This window comes from Prionailurus bengalensis, chromosome D3, assembly GCF_016509475.1.
Source record: "Prionailurus bengalensis isolate Pbe53 chromosome D3, Fcat_Pben_1.1_paternal_pri, whole genome shotgun sequence".
Taxonomy (NCBI): Eukaryota; Metazoa; Chordata; class Mammalia; order Carnivora; family Felidae; genus Prionailurus; species Prionailurus bengalensis.
In genome coordinates, this window is record NC_057356.1 from 35,802,752 (window position 1) to 35,827,535 (window position 24,784).

The following is a 24,784-nucleotide window of genomic DNA, read 5'->3' on the forward strand; positions in this document are numbered from 1 at the left end:
GCTGGGCCTTGGGAGAGTATAGTGGGTGGCTGTCTATGAGGTGCAGTGATTTAAGGGGTCTTTTTATCTTCCCCTCAGGCCTGTCCTGGTGCCTCAACTTCCCCTGGTGTGACTTAGCCCTTTGGGTTACGGCACTGGCCCGTTAGAAAGCTACTAATCAAAGCGGGTGCCATGTATGCATTATACTCCTAGTTCCAGATACTGGCCGACTCCAGACACAGAAATGGGTGTCTGCAGACTGTTTTGAGTTTTTCGAAAAACCTAATGGAAATAATACAAACCCTGACTAAAATGTCAGTTTTCCCTGCTGGGACTGTATCAACTCACACTGGTGACCCTCTGATCATATTCTGATCAGAAGCTCTATCTGCATTTAGAAGAAATAAATTGGGGGATGTGAGCTGTGACTCAATCCTCCTTGGCATTTTCTTGGTAGAGATGTTTTTTAATGAGCTGGATCCAGGAGAAGGAAGGGAAAAGTAAGCGGGCAGGACAAAGGATTGGAGGCTCTGGTCGAGGGTAAGTGTGAACAGGCTCATAAGACTCTTTCCAAGGGCATATCAGTTTCTGTAGGATGAAACTCTGCCACTTTTTGACTCCTGGGAAGCAGGGCAGAGTTCTGGGGTGTCATGGACCCTCCTGGGCCCCTGGGGGGAGGGGCACGGCATGAGATACAGGCCTTGAGAGGAGAGTAACCGGGGTCCTTAGGCAAGCTTGTCATTTTAACTAGGGTTGGTCTTCCCAGAGTTAAACCTTGTTTCCCCTTCCGTTTGGGAGAGATCATACTGTGGGCTTGTAACGATACTCCCTTGAAAAGAGACATAAGCTTATAAGTTTCCACAAATTCTCTAAATACCTTCCCTAACTGCCATGACTTTCTAATTGCCTGCTCCATTAAGCCAATCCCAGCTGGCTGATTAGCTACATATCATCACCAATGAGAAAATGCAGGTGATGGTGCTCTGAAAAGCAAGGCAGTCTCTTTTCAGTGGCTCTCAACCTTGGCCACACACTGAAATAATCTGGAAGTCTGAAAAAACACAGATGTCTGGGGCCCATCCTTAGGGATTTTGATGTGATTGCTTTGGGTATGGCCTGGGCATGGTTTTTTGCTTGTTTTTGTTTTTCATTGATTAAAATTTTTTTTTACATTTATTTATTTTTGACAGAGAGAGCACGAGTGGGGAAGGGGCAGAGAGAGAGGGACACACAGAATTCAAAGCAGGCTCCAGGCTCTGAGCTGTCAGCACAGAGACCGATGCGGGGCTTGAATTCATGAACCCTGAGATCATGACCTAAGCCAGAGTCAGATGCTTAACCGACTGAGCCACCCAGGCGTCCCTGTTTTTGTTTTATAAAAATCTCCCCAAATGATCCTCAATGTGCAGTCACAAATGGGATTCAATGCTCTGTAGCAGAGGTCTTCCCATTTGAGCACCCCCTAGAACTGCTGGTCTAGAGACCACACTTTGGAGATACGGGCTCTAGCCAAATCTTCCCTATATATACACACACACACACACACACACACACACACACACACATTTATATTCTCAGGCAAAAATCAAGACATAAACAAAATTCTCTTCAAAGACAATTCCTTTGAAAGACCGTTCCTTCGAAGCCTCTGGCATGATTTCCTATAGAATTACCAGCTAGTGTGCTGATACACCTGCTGTTTGCCACCACCAGTTTTGCCGAATCAGGGCGGGGTGTGGGAGGGCCGGATCTGTAACATCTGCTGACGTCAGTGTCGTAGATACTTCCACTGGGGTTGATTGCAAGTTACCGACAGTTTAACTACCAGCTCAGAAAACTCCCTAAACTTACCAATGGACTCTCAGGAGCTGGTAGGAGCCCAGTGAATCCACCCAGGTGTTTCTTTTTAAGTGGGGGGGAGGGGGCGGATGACCACAAGGTCAGGGCTTATTTTTATAGCAGTGACACCCTATCCCAATGCAAAATGTGCATATTTTGTTTTCTGGAAAGCAAACTGAATTCTTAACGAGGAGGCAGATCATCTCCATTCATCCAGACCTACTTATTTCTTCTCCGTTTATAGAGAGGCAAGGGATGGTGAACCATGGGGGGGACAGCGGAACGCCGGCCTGGCCCTTCTTAGGTGCAGAGCCCTCCTTAGCACTTACAAGCAGTGCACGACCGTGCGGCCTTCGCCCCCGTTGTATTCCTCCTGCCACTTGTCCACCTGGCGAATGAGCTTCAAGAAGGAGCGCTTGGACACCGGCGTGTCCCTGTACATGGGCCAGCCCAGGAACTGGAATTGCTGCACCATCCGGTATCCATCTTGGGGCTGCGGGGAATCAGGCAACAGTCAAGGAGGTGAAAGGACACAGGCATCATTTACTGGTGGGATTCCAGCAGGCTGAGTCCGCCTGCTTGGACTTCTCAGCAAAGCAGGCCATTACTAAGGGAGAGGCCGGCCTATAAATAACGAAGGAAGCTTCCACTGGCCTGAAGCGTTAGGCGTTGTAACCCCGAGCCGTTATAAAAAAAAAAAACAGGTGTTTTAAATGACAGGCCAGACAAACGAAAGCGAAGCAGAATGCTTACAGTTTTGCAAAAGCCAAATGACAAATAACGTACAATGTGAACACTGACCTCACTGGGCAGTAAGGGGTAACATGGGTTTACTTTGATTGCAGGTAATTGGAGGGGAGAGAATAATTTATAATCTGGAGGTGTGTGTGAGCTCAGGGTGATAGAGGTTACATGGCGTTTCTTGCAAACACAACATGGTTTTGTGTATTGGTGTGAGTCTCGCTAAGATATCAATAGGCAATTAATCTTTAGTCATAATTAAATGGAACTGGAGTATTCAAAGAAAGTGTTAGAGAAGTGGCAGCGGTTTTAATCTGGCTGCGGTTAAATCACTTGGATCACATCTCCTGCAGCCTTTAGCACCTCTGACACGGGTGACTGGTCTTGCTCGCTGACACTTTCTTCACCCAGCTGGCCTTTCTCCACTCTCTGCCCTCTGTCTCCCTTCCTCCCAGACCTCTTGCTTATGGAAACCCCAGGCTCAGTCCTTGGGCCCCCTGTCTTCTCTCCCTCATCATAAACCTGATGAGTTTATGCAGTCTTTCAAAACTCCAGTGAGTTGTCAAAGTCATCAACAAAGTCAACGTCATCAAAGTCACCAACATCTCTGGGTTGGGCCTCTTCTAAATGTCCCCCCCTCATAGATCTGGGCCTATTTGACACTTCCTCTTAGGTACCTGATAGTCATCTCAAACCTGGCATGTTTCCTGACCTTCTCTCTAATGCGTGTCCCCCTACCCGAAACAGTCCCATTATCCCCACAGCCTTCCCCAGCTTGGTTAATGTCAGCTCCAGTGGTCCATTTCTCAGGACCCAAATCTTGAGATCCACTCCTTATTCCCTGGGATTCAGCCTATTCCCAAATCCTGTTGGCTCTGCTGTCGGGATATATCGGCATCTCTCTGTCTCGGGTACCTCCAGTGACTGCCTTCATCTTGTTGTCACTTCTTACTTGGATTATGATAATGGCTTCCTGATGGGTCTGTTCTCAACACAGAAGGTACAGTGCTCTTTTTAAAGGTAAATTATATCATGGGATTCTTCTCTACTCAAAACCCTGTAACGGCTCCTTATTTTCTTTAGAGCAAAAGCCCAAATCCTAGAAGTGGCCTGTGAGGCCCTACGCAGTCTCTGTCTCCCGCCGCCCCCCCCCCCCCCAAACACTGGGCCACTTTCCTTCAAGGTGGATAACTCCATCAGCTAGTCTCACCTTGGCCTACTGTGCTTCAGCCATACCAGCCTCCTCACTGTTGCTGGACCTCACCAGACAAGGCCCTACCTCAGGGCCTTTGCACTGACCATCGCTTCTGCCTGTAAAGCAGTCTCCAAAGAGATCCGCATGGCTGCTCCCTCACTTTGGTTGGGTCTTTGCTCACACAGCACCTCTATTTAAAGACAGAGACTTGTTCTCCCTCCTGGCCCAAGTGCTTTCTACCTCTCCATTTTTTCCCTATAGCACTTATTGCTTCTAACATACTGTATTATAATATCTGTTGTATCTATTATTTATTGTCTGTTTTCTCTCATTAGAATGTAAGCTCCATAACGTCAGGGAACTTTGTTTTGTTCACAAACACCTAGAATGTATTCCAAACTCCTAAATGGTGACTGACCAAGTGGGTACTCTAAATGTTTGGTGAATGAGAAAATAATGAAACCAGAACATAAGTGAGGTTGGCTGCGATTCTTACTCTGGCTGCATTATAAATACGGAATATCCTGCTGATGATGTCTTCTTCTAAGTCAGCAGAAACAAATTCCACTTGGATGGGGCCATGTCTGTGAACTCCATTCTCTGGCCAGTACTGCGGACACAACTGAATTCAAAACACAGAAACACGAGGTTAATTATAGGAATAAACTGACTCCTAACAGTTCGGATGAAGTCACTACTGACATTCGCTAATTCTTAACACTTCTTTGATGCACTTTATTTTCTTTCCTTTCTCTCTTTTCCTCCCAGGAAGTAGACTTGAGGACTTTCTTGTTGGCTGATTCCTCAGCTCCACCTGTCCTCCTAGTACTTCCTTCTTCATTTTCTCAGAAAGCATCTTTAAGCCATGAACCATTCTGCTTTCCAAGGAGGCCACATGGATGCTGTTCAACGCATCCCATTGTAAGATCTCTTCTGCATTCGTAAAGGAACTTTTGTCAGGCCCTGGGGAGATGCCACTGGCTGCCATTATAAGAGCTAAGATACTTGAGAAGGCGCACACACCTGTTAACACCCATATCTCCAACCTCCCCCATGTGGGCTTGCTTTGTAACTTGTAACCACTTTTGGGAATAGGGCCATTCAGTGACAAGATACTGATAACAGTGTTGGGTTGCATTTTCATGCTCTGGTCCAACCCCTCCCAGCTCAGATCTAGAAAACCTGATATAAGAAGAGTCAATGCTTTGCTGTTTTATCTAGAGGTGGTTTTAGTTAAAATCACAAATTTCCTAGAGTCTCAAGGGCCAGGTATTGGTGACACCAGGTAACTAGAACTTTGTGTAGTTAGCATGGAAGGAGGGATGCTGGGAAGGGGAGCTTATGAAAGAGGCACCTTCGTTTGCTACGACCCCACAGAAGTATTAAGCTTGCAGATAGGTGGGGAGACCACCTCCCGTGACATTTCTCTCTCACAGACCTTTCCTAAAGCCCTGAGACACTACTAGGTCTTTAAAGTCTGGAATTAAACTTCTTTTGGGACTTGGTATCCAGTGATGTTTCGGGGAGCAGAGTTAAACTTTTATCTTTCGGATTTACATGAAGGACAAATGGCTTGTGGGGAGCCCAGAGGCAATTACTTCAATATTTTACAACTGGTTTCTACTGGGCCAAGCGCAGATGAAAAACGTATCTCATTTTAAGCAGAATGATGTGCCACAAAAGGAGAATCCACTCATCGAATTTCCTTGTTTGGATGACTTTTATTTTCCAAAGTATCTAAAAGCTCATCGTCAAAGGTTGCGAAGGCTGATGAACGCCCAAGACCGCAAGACAGTTTTCAGTTCACAGTGGGGCAATGGCAGCGCAGTCTCTATTACAAATAAGGTGAAGGCTTGAACTTTACGATCGAGAGTGAGCGTCGGTTACCTAAGCGTACTTCCTACCTTAGCTGCGTCTGCAGTATTTTAAAAATCACATTTATTTATTTTAAACTAAGGCTTCTGTAAAATGCTCCCTTCCTCCCCAGCACTTGCTGGTGACAAATTCTAAAACTGCCGTGTCAAATGATAGCATGCTGATGCTTAGTTTCTCTTTGTACCCAAGGGTAACCACTGCGAAAATTAACGAGTATCGTGATGGGAAGCCGAGATGGTAGTAAAAGTCCTAACATGCACATTTGAACTGTTCTGCCCATTTTTTTCCTCCGGACCGAGTTAGCTTTACTTTCTGCTTGCTCTCTCGGTTCAAGCCCTGATCAGAGCTCATCACTCACACCAGAGAAACATGAATGGCCCGGGCCAGCGCGTGGTTCTTGGCACAATACATTCTGCACTCAGCCCAAGTAAACCGTGTAGAAAATGGCTTAAATGGTGCATAACACGTCCATGAACCGGACCTATAAATACTTAAAATAGTTGAGTGCTATTCTCGTACGACTGCAAAGACTTTAAGTTCAAATGCTCAGTTTAGTGTTCTCTAAATGACTATGTCCCAGGAGCCCCTTCTTCTCACTCTGAAAATCAGCTCTGTCTGCCGAGCGGAACTGGACTCTTTGTCTCCCCTACCAGGGTCGGCCGAGGCTTGGTTTGAATCCAGACAGTTCGAGCTTAGCATGCAGCTTCAGAATTCCAATACAGTCGTTCAAGAAGAACTTGAGGAAATCACTCATGTCTGGTTCACTAATAGGAAAAAAACCCCCCAGTTTATCACCACATGTCAGGATTCACATTAGGGGGAAAAGAATGATTCTGAAGAGGGAATAGTCCCTTGTCCTGTAACACTCTTTCACTGAATCTTGAATTAGTGAAATTTAAGCCGTGGCATTGTGAGTTAGAAGATCAGGATCCCTGGTGCTATTTTGAGTTGGGTCTTTGAAGTTCCCTGAACTGTGGTCTGCTTGTCTTTAAAAAGTGGCTGCATTCTCTCTTTGGGAGGGGATCACTGTGGAAGACTTCTGAAATATTTAAGCTTCTTAAGCAAAAAGGACTAGATAAGGACAAGGATGATCGTTATTATTTCATCCACTAGCTCTCAGGCGAGAACCCTAACAATATAGTGTAGGGCCTCACACACAATTAAAAACGTTACAGAATCGAAATGAGTGTCCGTGGAATTTATGGCCGATTGATGACAATAAAATGGATTTTAGGAAGGAAAATTCTTGTCCAGTTTGGATGCCAAAATACTTCTGACCTCTTTTTTTTCTTTTTTAAGCTGGTCTCTACCAGATAGAAAATTAATTCCGTTTCAGAACACGTTTATTCTTAAAACACGAGAAGTCCACAGGTCCCATAATGCCCTCTGTCACGGTGGTTAAGTGGGAGACTGGTGTTGCTGTACCCGAACAGGATAAATTCAGCTCCTAAAGGGACACTGTGCCAATGCTCGCCTGACAAGTCCCTTTAAGGGAATGTTTCTGACCCCATTACTAGTACCCAGTCGTTACTGTCCTGTTCTTTCTCTTTTGGTGTGTAAGGAAACAGCTATGGGAAAGCCCCATGTATCATTCTGAGCTTCTCTTACGTTCGAGTTCCGGTTTTGTTTCTTTTTAATATCTTTACCCAAGTGTTGACAAAAGTCATTTTCGTCCCTTAAAATCACCGTCACCCTACCATGACGATCTCTACCTGCAGGCTCCAGGTGAGCCTTGCCAGGAAGTACACGGATCCTCCCGGGGCTAAGAGCTGGGCTCGTGCTGCTGTGCTGTGCTCCCTGCTTTGCTGCCTCCACTTGGTTGCAGGTGTTACGATATCCCCACCCCCAGCAGCTCTGACTCCGCCCATTACCTGTATCTCTCTCTACTTGGAATTTCCATCCTCGGGGAACAGCGAATTTCTGACCCTGTCTTTCCCTGTCACTTCCACCATCTATGATCTCTGTCTGGTTTTTCAGTTTCTGACAACTTTTGGCCCCGTCCCTAATTCCGTCTGCTTTTGACGTTTCTGTTTCAGCTCCCGCTCCCAACCCTCACCTGGCGTTTGCGAGCTGGCACGGGGGCCTGTGCTTGGCAGTGTGCAAGCAGAACGAACAGAAATTTGACCCTGGGCTTGAGTCTCACCTGGGCAGGATCCACATCATTTAGCATAACCACAGACGTGCAGTGATAATCCAGGACCAGTCTCCAGAAGTCTTTCACCGTGTTTGGCAAAGGATGCTGGGTGACTATAAAAGCCGAAGGCTGTTTATAGCTCTGCAAACGCAAACAAGAAAGATCCAGATATACCCAGGAAAGTGTGAAGGGAGGAAGCTTCCGTTATCTTGTGCACGTGGAGGCTTGTGACACAGGACACCGGACACATTTAACAGCTGCTGAATCCTAGCATCACTGTCAACACCAAAACAGACTAAATATAAACTTATCTGCGGAATGATAATGACAACATATTCTCACTTTGATACCCAGAAAACATAATAAGTATCTCTTATAAATTTTTTGCTATATCTGCTAGAAAGGCAATATCGGCCCTATCCGTGATTATTTTAATGCAGAACGTTTACTTTACAAAATATGCACAATTAAAATACTTCTACTTTTCCTAAAATCTGTTCGAGTGTCATTTATACATGTGACGGTGTTCCTTATTCCTGCCACAGAAGGGTCCACATGGCTTTTACAGCTCTGGAGAGCTTCAAGTGAGTTTAAGCACCTTTTTACTGCTATCGCACCCGTGGAATTAGAGTTTCCATATTAGCCCCGCAAATATCCATTTACTTTTCCCATCAGTTGAATCGCAAATGTTCATTCAGTTAGAAGTAAACAGACTGACAGGAAGTAATGAGTTGTGTGCTATCTATCCCGACAGACCATTTTTTCCCCATGTTAATTACTGCCTAAATTAGGAGGAAAGGGAATGAAAATAATGCTGCAAACCGTATTATCCCACTTCACTGCCTTAGAGACTTAATAGCTGTCTCTTGCTCTCCGGCCAGGGGGTTAAAAATTTAAGTGCTCAGAGAGTACCTGGGGCATGTTTCATTTGTCAGTACTTCCCGGCTGGTGGTCTCCGAGAGACCGAGAATGTCGCCCCCGACGCAGAAACGTACGTGGAATCTGAAATGTGCTGTTGGGAAAACAGCGTGTGTCTTATAAGCAAGCAAACGAGGGCCAACGAGTCGAAGGAGAAGACCCAGGCCCCGCTCGGCCATGCTCCCCTTGAGGAACGGCTTCCCGTTTCCTTCGGGGCAGGGCAGGCAGGCTTACGTCCATGAGGGCCGCGTTGATGTAGTTGCTACTCTCCCCGTCGATGGTGATGAGGAAAGGCAGGCAGCGGTCCGGGGGCAGGATGTCCATGCAGCGGTTCTTCTCATGGTTCCGGGGCAGAAGCGCGATGCTGCAGTCTTCCACCCGCAGTGTGGGCGTCACCATGTTCAGGGTCTACACGACAGCACACAGGCACATGGGGAGGCGAACGCTGGACGGCACACTGTCTCACCTTCAGACTTCAAGTTTCCTGCAGCTGACTACCACACAGACGCTCCCTGCCCCCTATTCAGACAGCTCGGTGTTTACTTCTCTTCTCTCCCCTTGGATCTGGTCCACAGACAGCACCCATCAGATAGAAGGGCCACCATGGATCTGCTGGAATACTGCCGTCTGGTCTGACTAGGGTCGGACATCTGGGTGCTTGGGAGTAAGAGGTTGGATACGGTTTGACTTAGAGTCAGGTACACTTGGACTGGACGTGGATATGAGGACGGCCACAAAGAACTCTTGCCCAGCAAGTGCCGCGAGCACATCTTGCCTGGTTTGGCTGCACCCACGTTACCCTGTAGGACCGCCTGGCAAAGGGGAGAGATCGCTAGACCAGGGGTTCTCAACCGGCTCACTTTGCTCCCAGGGGCCACTAGCAATGTCTGCACACGTTTCTGGTTGTCACGACTGGTGTGGTGGAGGTCTCCTGGCATCCAGTGGGTAGAAGCCACCGGTTCTGCTAAACATCCTATAGGACAGCACCTGCAACAAGGAATTACCCGGCCCCAAATGTCCATAATGCTGAGGGTGAGAAGCTCTGTGTTGGCTCAAGGGTCCCAGACTTGACTTTGAGATACTTCTGAAGGAGCAAAGTCATAGGCATCTGCCTCTCCCTTTCGCATGACTTACCCGGAACTCCTCTTTAATCTGGCTGGAGTTAGTCTGTGGATCCAATTTGTTCATGTCATAATACAGAGACCTAACTTGGGAAGCAGGGACGGAGGTGTCTCCACAAAGACAGGCTTCCAGGATGGCATCATGGATAAACACATACTGCTCCTGGAGAAGCAAAGGGGATTAGTTAGGAATGGAGAAACCAAGGTAGGTCAGGAGAACTAGAGAGGAAGGGAGGATAGCCCCCCACGGACAAGATAATGTGACAGCGGTCCATCATGGACAATGCATTCCTGGCACAGGGACACCAGATGTAAGGACCTGACTGCTCCGTGACCGGGGGGGGGGGGGGGTCCCGGGACCAGCAGTGCTGATGCCCACGTGGGATGGCCAACATGTTACTGACTGGCCATGTGTGGAGCGTCACAGGAAGAAGAGACACAAGGGCTCAACACAGAAGCATGAAACAGACTAATCAGAGCGGCTCAGACACTGATAAATACCAGAGTAAGCACGATCATGCCAGAGTAGCTGTGGCTTAACTACCTCTGTAATTCTGATTCCACGAGTTTAGAACTCAGTATTTCAGGTGAGCAAATGAGCAGAATCTTACCTGTATATAATGAAAGGAGGAATTTGCTAACCAAATCAACAGTGCAAAGAAGGTCCAGGACGACTTGGTAGCACTATTGAAAAATAAATAGTTCTGAGCACTTAAAACTACTTGTTTTGAAACATTAATGTGATAATGACAAAAGTCTTTGTGTGTCCCGAGAAGAGTTTTTGATGTATGTACAAGTCCACAGCTTACAAACTCTAATTCTGAATGGGCACTGACTTTCCCTATAATAAATCAGCAAAGTTTTACAATATTTATTATTCACCTTTAATTATGTGAGATGTGAAAAGAGTTTATTTTTTACTTTAATTTCTATCAAGAACTAGGACTCTTTTTTATGTTTATTTATTTATTTCTGAGAGAGAGAGAGAGAGAGAGAGAGAGAGAGAGGGGAGAGAGAGAGAGAGAGAGAGAGCAAGCACACAAGCTGGGAAGGGGCAGAGAGAGAGGGAGACACAGAATCTGAAGCAGGCTCCAGACTCTGAGCTGTCAGTACAGAGCCCAATGTGGGGCTCGAACCCATGAACCATGAGATCATGACCTGAGCTGAAGTCTGACATTCAACTGACTGAGCCACCTAGGCGCCCCAATAACTAGGACTCTTAATTCTCAAAAACAACACCTCAGAAACGGATCAAGAGAGACAGGGGATGTGGCAACATTTAATCAGTTGTAAAATCCATTAAAAAATACATTATTATCTCTAAAGCTAGGAATCCCTCTACTAAAGAAAAAAAAGACCATGAAAGCATTTAGAGTTTTTCCTATTTTTATTTAGGCTATTTGAAAAAGGAATTAGGTTTTTGTAAACTTTAAACGGGTGGCTTTTGTAAACTTTAATGCAATATCTAAATGGAAGGGAATCTTATTTATTCTTCATTCTGCTGGTCTACTGTGGGTGTAATGCCTACTTAAAACAAGCAAATATCAACTAAGACTACGAATTCTTTCTCTCAAACACTTAAATTCCTGACACACCTTGGATTCTAACTTACTGAAGTCTCAGTCAGTATAGAGTATTTCTACAAAACACGCAAACTCCCATGATGCCAAGCCACTGGGCAGAATTTTTAGGGACAGTAGGAGAGGAATGAAATGTACAGAGATTACCCTTCAACCATTTGGCAAATGCCTGGCTATTCTCAGGAGTGGTCTTGCTCTGGTTACCAGCTAGTTTAAAAGACATAATAAAAAGAAATAGTACTGAATCCCTGAAGCTTAATGTAGAGACTCTACTGGGGCCCTTGATACAGAAGTAGGGGCTAACTTAGGCTTCTGGCTGCAGATTCTGTTCCCCGGGAGAAGCCCTGGCCTTTTTTGTTTATGAAAGGAGAAGAAAAAGAAGGAAGGGAGGGAGGAAAGACAGCGCCAGGTGTATGACTTTTTCTTACGGGGACTTTTGGAGACAGAATTGCCGGAGTTTCGTCCCCCCTCGGCTCTGGGAGGTGGGGTGCAGGAGGCACGGGGGAGCAGACCCCGAGGATGGGCGGGGCGCAGCCGTACCTCTGTCTGTACCATGTTCACTCTCCGTGACCGCAGCTCCCGGACGCAGTTATAGATGTCTACCACGCCTTCCCTTTCCGCCATGTCCAACATGATATCGATGACGATGAAGCAGCCGGTCCTCCCCGCACCAGCGCTGAGTGCAAAGAGGGCTCTGTCAGCTGAGGAAAAGGGATGCCTGTGCTTCTCCTTCTTTTACATCTTTACTATGGTGGAAGTCACACAACGTGAAATGACCCACGGGAAGGAGTACAGATCCGTGGCATTTAGCACCCTCACAACGTATCACCTCTATTCAGTTCCGACCATCGCTTCTCGGCCTTTTGGCTAAGAAGATCAAGGGTAGTTCCGACCACCACCTCCATCGAGTTCCAAAAACGCTGTCATCACCCCCAAGGAGAGCCCACGGGCTGCCCACCGCACTCCCCCGGAGAGGCTCCGGGCGCTCGGCTTACCTGCAGTGCACCACCAACGGGCCTGCGTTGGGCGGGCTCTTGGATTTGACCTGCCGGACGAACCCCAGAAGCCCTGTGGCATGATAGGGGACCCCGTGATCTGGCCAGCCAGTGAAGTGAAACTGTCTGATCTCTCGGATTTCATGAACACCTCTCTGCCGTCAGTCGGTCGGCACAGCAAGGAAGAGAACAAAGGAAAACAAATGGTGAGCGACTGGGAGCGTCCGGTACTCTTAAACAGTCAGTGGGCCTAGGGCCAGGAAGCTGTGCCTTGTGGGGAAGAAGGTCATTCTTAGCTGTAACACACACCTGGAAAGCCTTATTGTAGGCAGGGGGATGCTCGCGGGGGCGAAAGGGAGGTGATGTTTGGGGAAGGCGCTAATTTACAGGTGCAACCGCAGCAGATGGCTGCATCTCTGGTTCCTTGAAATTCCTTTCTACAAAGTAGGCTCTGTTCACAGTTTGTGTCACTACGGTGTGCAGTGCAAGTCCACAGGGATAGAGAGGCACAGAGCAGGGACCTGAAGGACACCAGAGGTACTTGTGCGCTCAAGACCAGCTCCTGAATGCAGGAGGTTTGTTTAGCTCTTCCGTGTGCTGGTATGTCTTTGTACCGGGTGCCCGCCGCTGTGGGTGCACAGAGAACGTCACTGGAAGAATGAGCGAGGACCACTTTCCAACTGGCTAGGCCAGAGAACTCATTTCCACTTGCACCTCAAGTTTGTGAGGTTTCTGACTGGGGCAAACATTTAATCCACGCATCCAATCACCAACAGTCTGAGTGAATGAAATGCTTCAGGCATGACTCAAGATGCTGGGGTCACAGAGATGTGAAGACAGCGCCTCCTGCCTTCGAGTGGCCATGACAGTTGGCTTGTGGGAAACAGGGAGGGTGTCTGGAAATCAAGAGGCATTTTGGCTGCAATTCTATGTTAGATCAGTAAACTGAAAAAGGTGGGTTGACTCCAAGTGAACTGAAGGGAGACAGAAAGAAAAAGACTCTAAGTGTCTTTTTTTTTTTTAATTTACTCTTGTTTTGAAAATAATAAAGTTGATTTAGATGCATCAATTTTTTTCTAACTATGAACCTACGTATTAAGGTTCTGTTGTAAAACAAAAATCTGTTTTTTGTGGTTTTTTTTTAATGTTTATTTATTTTTGAGACAGACAGAGACAGAATGCGAGTGGGTTAGGGGCAGAGAGAGAGGGAGACACAGAATCTGAAACAGGCTCCAGGCTCTGAGCTGTCAGGACAGAACCCGACGCGGGGCTCGAACTCACGAGCCGCGAGATCATGACCTGAGCAGAAGTCGGACGCTCAACCTACGGAGCCACCCAGGCGCCCCCACAAAAATCTGTTTTGAAAACAAAAATTGCTTCCAGAATCAAGGCTGGATTGTAAATCCGGGATCAAATAAGAGACGAGGTCTCTTGATGACCTCGTCTCTTAGTTGATGACCACTTACTGAATACCATCTCTGTGTTGGGCCCTGAGTTTCGTTTCCTTGTATCTTAACGTTAAATACCCACTAACCTTGTCACATTCACCATCGGTCATTGTTCACACATACTTAGCAAGCAGAGAAGAAATTCAGAATTTCTAATGTGTTCGGAAAGACTAGAAGAGGCAAGCAATTACAGGTTTTAAAAGAAGACTTGGATGCCATCAACGTGTTCACATGTCTCAGTTTAATAACCCACAAATGCTGAAGCTTTACTTCTCTTTGAAAATTATGCTATTCTTTAATGGAGTTTAAGCATTAAGGAATTAATTAAACCATCAGGGATTCAGAAATGAAAATCAACAATGTCATCTACTGAATATGCCCTGTGACTTGGAGTGCCTGGGTGGCTCAGTCGGTTGAGTGTCCGACTTCGGCTCAGGTCGTGATCTCGCGGTTCGTGAGTTCGAGCCTTGCGTCGGGCTCTGTGCTGTCAGAGCCTGGATCCTGCTGCAGATTCTGTGTCTCCCTCTCTCTGCCCCTTCCCCGCTCATGTTCTGTCTCTGTCTCTCAAAAATGAATAAACGTTAAAAAAAAAAACCTAAATATGCCCTGTGGCTCCAGAGTAGTATCACTCGGTGGTTGGGAGCCTACATCTCTTGTTACTGAAACCATGTAATCTGCACCAGTCCCTACATCTCTACCAGAAGACAAATGGTTGAGCCTGTATCACCCACCAAACCCCTTAGAAAGCCCCTTGGGCTTTACATGTGACGACTGGGGCAGGGGTGATCCCATGAAATGGGAAAGCCTATAATATACATGTATTTATTCCAAAGAGGACAAGAGGGCCTTTATTTCTCCCATACACAGTTTATTTTTAGTTTTTGAGATCTTCTCTTCCTAACTTTGCTAAATTTCAGCTCCAGCATCCTCCAAGTCTGGAACCCCAGCCATCAGGAGATGGGCCCCCCACTGATCTATGACTCATTTTCTGAGCCAGGCAAATGCCAGTTTCTTGGATACAGAAAACATTTTCCTTAAATAAACCTCTACCCTCTAATATGTTTACTATTGACGAGATTAGCAAAGGTGATTGCTTCTGAGCCAGCTCTCATTCTTGTTGATCGACGTGGCAATTTCTCCATTTTGCTGCTTTGTAATATATTTTGGGGGGAAAAATTACCAAAGGTGATCACTGATGGCAGCCTCAATATCCCAACTTTGTATCAGTTATATTTTTTGTTTACTTTTTGTTATAACAAGGATTAATGTTACGTAAAATATAAATGATATTTACTTCCTTTTCCACGTAAATACAATAGGAAGGAAGAACCCAAGACGTAATAGTGCCTAGCCCAAAGGGGGTGCTTAAGAAATATTTGTGGAATGAATGAATCACCAAGTACATATTCTGCGTGTAGCAGGTCAAACAGCAGGGCAGTTTCCTACTGCCTTCTCTGAGTTCCAGGCATCTCCCGGGTAGAGAGACTTTGGTGGCCATTGTCAACCTCCTTTCTGCCAGGATGGTCAGGGCAGGGCAAGGCATAGATTCACCCGGCAGCCTAGATCCACGAGACTTTTGAGCTGTCTTCCTCCTGACAGAATGGCAACTTTGTTATTTAAAATCTATTTAGCTTTGAGTCATCAGCTGCAGGAGAAAGGAAAGATGACAATCCCATGCATAACGAGAACTCTTCAGTTTCAAATTGCAATTGTCTGCTAGTTTTGCAGAGTAGAGCCCAGATCCATTTTTCACCTTGGGTCCCTTGATGCAAAATACTCTCAAAATAGAATCAGAACTGCAGGCCTCTCAGAGTACATACTTGACTGTTTTTTTTTTTTTCCTTCTTCTTCTTCTTCTTTCTCTTCTAATGAGAAAGTTTAAAATCTACAAGAAATGATCCACAGAAGTACTAATGATTTGTTTTCCTTAACGATTTCAATTGCCCAGTTAGAAAATCACTAACATGTCATTTTGATTTCTCCCAAATCCTTAATAAGCTCCTCATCCTTCCCTTCCTTCCACTGATTCTCTGCTGGTTGTCTGATGACGAAAATAACTGGGTATTTCAGAAACATTTCTGTGCAGCTGGGAATGTAGGGGAGTACAATAAGAGGTTAAAAAAAGAGCAAAGAAACAAACAAACCCTTCCTTTAGCAACAGAGATGCATTTTCAGCTTATTAGAGAGCCCACTATTGTTCAAAGAGCTCCATGTTTAAGTGAAGGCTTTGGATGATTTTTTTTTAAAGAAAAAAATATCGAGGGTCTTTTATCACTATCTGTTTTAATGCAGTTATTCATGAGTGCTCTTGCCAAGAGCCATACAAAAATCCTCCATGTTTTTTTTTCCGATCCTGCCCAAGAAGGAAAAAAAAAAAAAAAAAACCCGACATCAAAGCGTGAGGTTCAGAACTTGAAGAACTGAGTCAACCAGAACTCCACATTCTTTGAAGTCTCCAAGCCTCCTGCCTGCTTATTAAAAAAGACAGGCTAAGGAAAAGAAAATGCTAAATAGTATGAGAAACAGATTAAAATAAACTAAAGTCTTTTCAGCCTTGTGATTCTATGACAAATACGGATTTGAAAACCGGGATGGGTAGTTCAAAACATCAGGGTAAATTAGCCGGAAAGCAGATGTGGCAATTTCCTTGATTTTCCAAAAAGGGTCTCGTTAATCTAAAAAGTGCACTTAGATGCGACGAAAATTAGAGTAAGGAGGAAGGCCAAGGGCCAACTGCCCAGCGGTGTACTTTTAGCCCAGGTCCTCCAAGGCCACCTGCAGTTATTAAATCAGAACAAACTTTCACTGAACAAATCCGCGACAAAACTGTTACTTCCGGCGCAGGGCTCGGTTAGGGACAACCAGCTCTTGATGGAGAAGTCTGCGGACCTCCGAGACAAAACTGTGTGTCCCCTTCACCAAAGGCAAGCTGAGGACTGGAAGGCAGAATGTTTCTCAGCCACATCACCTCCACTCTCCCCACAGCCTACCTGTGCCACTTCTGTGGATGGACTGCAGTTTGCTTCACTTCCGGCCCCTCCCTATGTCAGCAGAAAGAGGGGGAATAAGGAAATTCCCTGTTATGCCCTACAGTGCTTCCCAGAGAAGAGGCCCCATCCATGCACATGGGATGAGGCAGAGTAGAGCCATAGCACAGCATTCACGACCCAACACCAGCAAGTACAAAGGCTAAAACCAGTATGACAGTGAGGATGAATGAAGGGGCTGGTTCATGCAACACGTCCCACGTCTACTTCTGTTTCCAGGTAGGTCACTTCCGCTTGGAAGATCCAACAGTCCACACGGAACTGTAGGCTTGAAAAGCCTCAAGGAAGCAGGGGGGCGGGGCAGCAGGGGGGGTGGTTCCAGGAGGGGTTAGGACCTGTGTCTCAGCACTGATACTAACTCACTACTGGGAAACCCATATGGACGTACGACATGAAGGACATTTATCAAACTGTGAACAAAGAAAGAGCGATGGGCCGAACAATATCAACCAGGTTAAATGGAAGAGGGAGATAGATCGGCGTTATCTTTTGATTTGGTAGCAAAACATAGATTCTTATGAAATGGGCATGATTCGCTTCAAAGATGGAACTGAGCTATTATAGAATCCAAAGGCAAGATGCAATCTTGAGAAATCACTAGATAGAGCCTACCTGCATTCAGGAGTGACCAGGTATAAATTATCCTAGAGAAGTTAATGAGGCTAGCACCACTAACATCTGACCATAGCTTTTCAAAGTAGTGTGAAAACTTACCTTTTCAACAGCAAACGTTCTTATCACATATTCTGCCAGTAGTTCTGTTTCTATTAGGGTCACTTTAATGTCTTTATATATCTCTGTGTCATCTGGCCAGTATTTGCAGCATTTGACCTGTCGAAAACACAAAGGAAATGAAGGCTTTAGGGTTGTCTTCCTTTTTTTTTTTTTTTTTTCTGTTCTGTTTTCTTTTTTGGAGTTCCCCAAATGATGGGCCACAGTATGACGTACGGGATAAAATTTGCACAGGAAAACAAAAGTTAAGTTGTCCACCTAAGAAGAAGGTTTATTTTTTTTAGATCACCTATGCTTCTTTTCTTACCCCAGAAGAAAACGAAGTTTGAGTTCTAAGAGTAGTAAAGCCTAGGAAGATCATCTAAAGTTAACAAGTTATATTTATACTGCAAATATCCCAGGTACCGTGACCATTCATTTCCTGTTTATCTCTATTCAGGGAAGCGCCTGGAAAAATAAACGGTAAAAGGTAGTTTACAACATTTTTTAGCTCCTCTGAATTTAAAATTCCTTCTAGGTCAGAAGTTGCCTGAACATTTTTGAGGAGGCGTGCGCAGGAAGGAGCCGACTGTAAAGATTAGAGATTTTTCTTTTTCCTGAAGAAGAAAGTCACTATGTGGTTTTCCCAAGTTAAAATTACACATTCATTTTAATCTAAGTAAATTCTATATACAAAACTTGGTAAAATATGAGCCGTCTTTCCATATTACCAGAAGCCTGTAATCTAAAGATATTTCAGGTGGAAGAAATTTGTTGGACTTGGCCCCTTCTAGAAATTGATTTTTCATCCTGTAGCTCTCCCAGAGCTCATGGAAGCCTGGAAGAAGAGCAGGAGGCTGGGCCAGGCCAAGGGGGCTGTCCCTGGAGCTCTGTCCTTAGCCTTTTGCAATTCTGTCCTGAATTCCTGACAGCTTTTATCCATTCCTGTCGCTGTTCCTTTGTGGATGACTTCTGTACCTCTGACCCTGTTTCTCCAAGTACTGAATTCAATTTCAAACTTGTTTTGTGGGCATTACCCATGGAGGTCCTGCCAGCACCGCCACAAAGGCAATGTGTCCAAAAGAGGATCCCTGGTCCCCCATCAGCTGTCCTCCACTGACTTCCCAGGTCAACGACACTATGATTTCTGTAGTTACCCAGGCACAAAACCTGCCTATTCCTTCTCCAAAACCAACGGCCAAGTCTAAGAGGATTTTTGAATTCTCTCTCCTATATGTTTTCTGACTTTTTGTTCCCTCTGTCACAATCTTAGTTCAGGCTCTGGTACTTCCTGCGTGGACACTCTCCCCATACCAACCCAGAAGAACCTTTCCAAAGTGTAATCCCAGTGGCATTCACTCGCTCTGCTCAAGAAGCTTCTATTTCCAATGACTGCCCGTGAAATTAAACAGAAATGAAATTTAGCCCGGTATGTAAGGACCATTTATTTATTTGGCCACAATGAACATTTTCTGCTATATCTTTTACTACTGTCCTTTTTACCACCATATGTTTGATGTCTAAAGACAAATGGTTTGCCCAGATCCCAGCTACTCATCCCATTCCTTCTGCTTGGACTATTCTCCCATTCGTACCCTCCCAGCTGAAGATTCTATCCATTCTTCAGAGTACATCTCAAATGCCACACCCCTTCAAAGTGTTTCCTCTAAAGATGTGAGCTCCCGGACCTCTCTCTCTTCTTGATCCTCTGATAAAGCGTGCCTGTTCTGTTAGTAGGACCCCCTTCTTACACTGCCTGGTCCTGCTTATTACTGGTCAGCATGCAAAGGGTGTTCAATTGCTTATTTTTGCAAGTCCTGCAAAATCTGCCATTGTATCCCCTACGTGCTAAACTAGATCCATGTAGAATTGATCTCATGGAGCAAATCATAGGATCAGTGTAGGAAGGAAAATCCCAGATTGGGAGAGTTTACAAACAGAAGTGTGGGCTGAGATGGCCTTTTCCAGAATGCCAAGCACCTTGGTATACTCATGTTTCAAGTGCGGGACAGGAGTGGTCATTATCTTAGCTGCTTCCTCAGGAAACTTTCTGGCAGCTGATTCAGTTCAGTTCTACGTAAGCTTTATTAGCTTTACTTGGCAAGATGTAAGCCAGACGTGTTTGGGGCTGGGGACACAGTGGAGTGTTAAGGCAAAGACAGTCCCTGTCCTCATTAAATTTTTAGTCTTCTTTGGGAGTCTTTTTTTTTTCCTCCTGGAAACATTATCTGTGACTTTATAAACTATAGATATAAGTATTATGGCTTATATATAATATGTCAAAGATTTACATTATGATACCTTTGCTGCATTTAAAATACTCCAGAATAACAGGGATAATTTCTCCAGTTCCTCTCCTACACGTAAAGTGAATCTGGGCAGACCATGCATATTTGCGGTGGTGTCTAATTTGACGGCAACCCTAATTTCGCACACAGAACACACAATTACTTCACAGTGCTTCACAGGGCTAATGAACAAAGACACTTATAAGGTACGTACGGGGGGGGGGGGTCCCTTCTATATTGGGAGACTTGCTTTACCCTTTTGTGATTCCAGTTACGCAAGCCGAAGGCAGTGGATAGATACAAATGGAGTATATATGTGCACTTCTAAAATTAAAGTTTTCGATGTTATGAACATACAATTAAAAAAAAACCACCTACGTATTTCTCCGAAAATTACAAGAGAATAAAAACACTCACACCTGCATCCTATGTGTACTGGGTGTATCTTATCTAATAAAGACGCCTTGTTTGAATGCAATCGATGTAGGACATATCGCAAGGTCATCTTGCATTTTAGTCCCTTATCCTCCCCATCTAAAGATTTTCAACAGATACCGGTGCCAGGGGCTTCAACACCTCGGAGGCGGGGACACCAAAAGCCCCTGCAATGTACTGAAGGCTTAGCGTTTCTTTTTGGGACTGTTCTTCCAATTCCCTCGGGCGAGCTGGGGTTCCACAGGGAATGTCACCCCTATGCGCCCTCCGTGGCGGGCTCTGCCTGCTCTCCCCTCCACATCCCCTGTGCCTCCCATCCCCCTCTCCCCCCGCCCCCACCGGTCAGATGCAGCCGGGGCGCCCCGTGTCTGCGGCAGGAAGCGGTCCTGGGGGCCAGGAGGTGGCCCTGGGGCTCTGGCTACAGCGGCGCCCCCCAGGGACAAGTGCCGCTGCCTTCCAGGTGACCCGTGAGAGACCCCGGCAGCTCTGAGTGCTCCCCACGCTAACTCCGCGCCACATGCATCACACCACCCGTGACTAGCAGAAAGGAAGCCTTGGGGTTGCTTCCTTCCAGAAGGCATTACGGGCAGAGCTTTGTCCTGTGCGGAGCCACCTGGCTGGGCGGGCCCAGAAGAGGCCCACGAGCCATTTCGAATCCCGCCCTCTCCATCTCATCTCCCGCAATATCCTGAAATGGCTCGCCACATCTGTTTTTAGCCTACTAAAAACCTTTCTAAATTGGGTTCCTTTTAGTGTCTTTTTCACTGCTTGGACTGGTGTCAAGTTATTATTTTGCTACCAAAAAAAAAAAAAAAAAAAGGTAAGAGGAAGGTATGCTTTTCCAGATGCAGCCTTTCCATGCCTGGGGAAATCTGGGGCCTGAGTCACCTCCTGGCCTCTAGGGTCTGCATACAGAGATGTTAGGCCCAATGGTTTGAGGGGCACCTGTTGGAGCCCAGGGACCGCAGAACCAGATGCTTCTTTCCTCTGATCTCTCGCCAGGCTTGGCTGCCTTTTGCAGCGGGCGCTACCTGCCCAGCTTCTAGGACAGGCTGTGCCTCCCATGCACTCCGATTATGGAAGGCAACAGTCTCCATCGTGGAAAGCAAGGCTCTGATTGGACTCGTCTAATTACCTGGGCGCCCCAGGGCTGGTTCCACCGGGTTATCAACCAGGCATCAGCCTCTGGGCGCTGCTGCCCGCCCATCACCAGGGAGAGCTGCGGGGGTGCAGGAGGAAATCTCTGCCTCCAAGATGATGTGGGCGTGTCTTTTTTGGCTTTAAAATTCACAAACATGAAACAGGACAGAAAGCAGAATAGTTCCGGCATTTCTAACTGCCTAAAATAAAGAAAAAAAATCTTCGAAGCTGATCATTTTCAACCAGCAGCCCAGATGATCCCATATACAGTCAAGTCAAAGGACCCCTAGGGGTTTTATGCTCCTTAGGCTGGCAGCGCATTACCATTACCGACGGGGCATCCTGACATCTCTTGAGCAGGTTCTCAAACTTCAGCAGGCAATGGAATGCCCTGGAGGGCTTGTTAAAACAAGCAGGGCGCCACCCCAGTTTCTGATTCAGTGTGGGGCCCCAGAATTTGCATTTCAGACCAGCTCCCAGGTGGTGCTGCCGGCCTGTGGACCACACACCGAGTAGCCCGATTCGGACAACAGGCAAGTTGACTGCCGAGTCTGGCTCTCATTAAGGCTGATATGGGGCTGGGGAAGGACTCAAGTTTGCTCCACCTTTGGCTCTTCGTCTGTAAAGAGGGGATGATTTCAGTTCCTATGTCAGTCATTCGAAGATTAAGGGAGGGATTGCCAAATTTGTCTGCACATTAGAATCACTTTAGAGGGTGGTTATTAAATTCCAGAGCCCAGGCCGTGCTCTGTGCCAATTAAATCATTATTTCTGGGGTGAGACAGAGGCATTAGTTCCTTGTAGCTTCCCAGGCGACTCCCAAGTGCAGAGAAGTTTGGCAACCACTGTATTAAGGGATATAATGTAGTTAAAACATCTGTTCCAGTGATGTTTCATTCAAATAATGGATATTCTTCTTTTCTTCTTCTTCTTCTTTTAAAGTTTATTTATTTATTTTGGAGAGAGAGAGAAAGAGAGAGAGAGAGAGAGAGAGAGAGAGAGAGAGAGAGGCGGAGAGAGAGGAGAGACAGAGGATCCCAAGCAGGCTCTGCACGGTCAGCACAGAGCCCAACGTAGGGCTTGAACTCACGAACCGTGAGCCGAAATCAAGAGTCGGACACTCAACTGACTGAGCCACCCAGGCAGCCCTTTTCATTATTAAGTGATAATTTTGTGATCTGGACTACAGGTGATCACGGGACTTCAGAGGGCAAAAAGTCCACAAAAAGTCTAGAGAGGTGAAGTGGGTTCTCCAGAGAAGGAAGAAGGAAAACGCTTTGACATGTGTGCCTGGTTTCTGAGGGGAAAACAAAACCAGTAGAGATTCCAGTGCTTCCTTTACTGTTCTTTCCCTGCAAACAATATTCTGGGGACCAGGAGGATTGGGGAGCAGTCCAGTCTTCCACGAGGGTGGTTTGATGAACTCTCAACAGAATTTAGGAAATGGTGTCTGTGATTTGCAGGGAGGAGATTCCTATCCAATAGAGCTGGGAGGAGTCCCAGAGAGAGCCAGCTTCCAAACACTCATTTTCAAGACCATTACAGCTGCCGCACAGAAGGCTTTCATGCTTGGATTTCAGCACTGGAAATCACTGCGTTCTCCTGACTGCGGCTGCACAGAGTGGCTCAGGGAGGGCAAGCGACTGGCCAGAGAGAGAGAGAGCCAGCACGGGTCAGGGCCGGCCTTCCTCCTGTCCTCTTCATTCCTTCCATTTCTCCTGTCCGAAAATAAAGAAACAGAAGAAAGGCAGGCACAGGGAGGGCTAGGGACTTGCTCCAGGAAATGAGCTAGATGGGTGGCGGGCGAGGGAGAGGCTGCAGACCCAGGCGCTGGCCCCAGGTTCAAGGCTCTCTGCGCGGAGGGAACTCAAAGCGGATTATAATTTCTGCCAGGTCTGGCTTCAGGTACCGATACCAAGTGGAAAGCAATAATTTTAGCTACTTTGCCTCATCAGGAGCAAGAGAGGGTATTCTGGGCGGGTGCTGGGGGCTGGAGGGAAGAACAGAAACCATTGCTCATTTTTATCCAGGATCACAAACTGCTGTGTTTCTGCTGGTGCCTTCTATATCACCAACCCTAGCAGCTGGCAGGAAGGAGCCTGGAGCAGAATGGGAAGGTCTATTTACGTGCACTGTGCATGGGTCCCAGGACTCGTTTTGCTAAGAAACTCAGGAGTAAGAAGGCTTACGGAATTGAATGTGAGCTCTTAAACTGGGGGCACCATAGTGTGATCTAATAAACACATCTGTAAAGGGGTAGAAGAGAAGAAAAAGAAAAAGAAAAAGCTACTGTTTACAGTTTTCATTTGTCAAGAGATTTTCAACAGCCTTTTTAAAAAAAACAAAAAACAAAAAACAAAAAACAACACAAGAGCCATCCAAAGACAGAACGACCACAGTCCTATGTTCAGGGCCAGCTGAGTACAGCTCTGATAGAGATCTGGGATAGCAAGAGCTAGAACACTGCTACAAGCACAGTTACCAAAAAGAGCCCTAGCCAAGAAGAGCTGGCAGCCAAGATCCCAAGAGAACAGATTTATTATGACCCCTCCCCCAATTTTTTATAGTGCTCTCGCAGCAATAAAAACATTCATTCATTTGAATACCCTGAAAATACAGATTGCTTAGGTCTCAGTGTGATGGAGTCATATAGACATATAGACAAGCTTTATTTTTCTTGCCAGTGAGCTTGTGGTGTCATAGCCAGTGACTTACGCTCTGGGAGCCCCAGTTGTCTCCAGTGGAAAAGAAGACAATAGCACTGATTTCTTAGGGAGGTTGGGAAGATCACCTGAGATAATACATATCAATACTTTGCACAAGTACCTGGTTCATAAGAGGGTCCCTAGTTCCTAGTTTCTAGTTCCAGACCTATTTCCTATGGCCCTAGGGCTTCCCTTGGGCAACATCCTTGAAAACTGTTTGGAAACTGGCACTAGATCCTGAACTTCTGGAGGTCGGGAAAGTTTGAATTTGAGAAAAGCACTTCACAGCCTGAGTAAATCCCCCTTTCACGCCTTCAAGCTCCTGTTGAACTCCCCTCCCCACCCGCAAAGCTTCTGGCTTTCTATCTGGCTTGCCAACCACACCGATTAATTAATGTTGCATACACTGCCTATAATGACGCACAAGGCCACACCCATGTCCGTAACGTTTGTTTTCACCAACTGCAAAGAAACGCATGGGCTGATGTGACTCTTGTGGCATTTTATTTTATTTTATTTTATTTTATTTTTTTTTTTTAAATTTTTTTTTTTCAATGTTTATTTATTTTTGGGACAGAGAGAGACAGAGCATGAACGGGGGAAGGGCAGAGAGAGAGGGAGACACAGAATCGG

The 24,784-nt window shown here is 46.1% G+C and overlaps 1 protein-coding gene across 10 annotated transcripts in view; it reads right to left on the reverse strand.

Annotated features, from left to right (window-relative positions):
* Positions 1 to 24,784, reverse strand: part of PTPRM (protein tyrosine phosphatase receptor type M) — a 798,103-nt gene that overhangs the window by 14,096 nt on the left and 759,223 nt on the right. For 6 of the 10 annotated variants that reach the window (XM_043558320.1, XM_043558318.1, XM_043558316.1 and 3 more), the window contains 9 exons: positions 17,587 to 17,703; positions 16,816 to 16,866; positions 12,378 to 12,532; positions 11,923 to 12,058; positions 9,816 to 9,965; positions 8,916 to 9,089; positions 7,773 to 7,904; positions 4,251 to 4,376; positions 2,148 to 2,311 (listed from right to left, as the gene is read on the reverse strand). In XM_043558320.1, coding sequence (XP_043414255.1) covers positions 2,148 to 2,311; positions 4,251 to 4,376; positions 7,773 to 7,904; positions 8,916 to 9,089; positions 9,816 to 9,965; positions 11,923 to 12,058; positions 12,378 to 12,532; positions 16,816 to 16,866; positions 17,587 to 17,703 — 1,205 coding nt within the window. The remainder of the gene's footprint in view (positions 1 to 2,147; positions 2,312 to 4,250; positions 4,377 to 7,772; positions 7,905 to 8,915; positions 9,090 to 9,815; positions 9,966 to 11,922; positions 12,059 to 12,377; positions 12,533 to 16,815; positions 16,867 to 17,586; positions 17,704 to 24,784) is intronic. The other 4 variants (XM_043558322.1, XM_043558321.1, XM_043558319.1 and 1 more) reach the window with 1 other exon arrangement.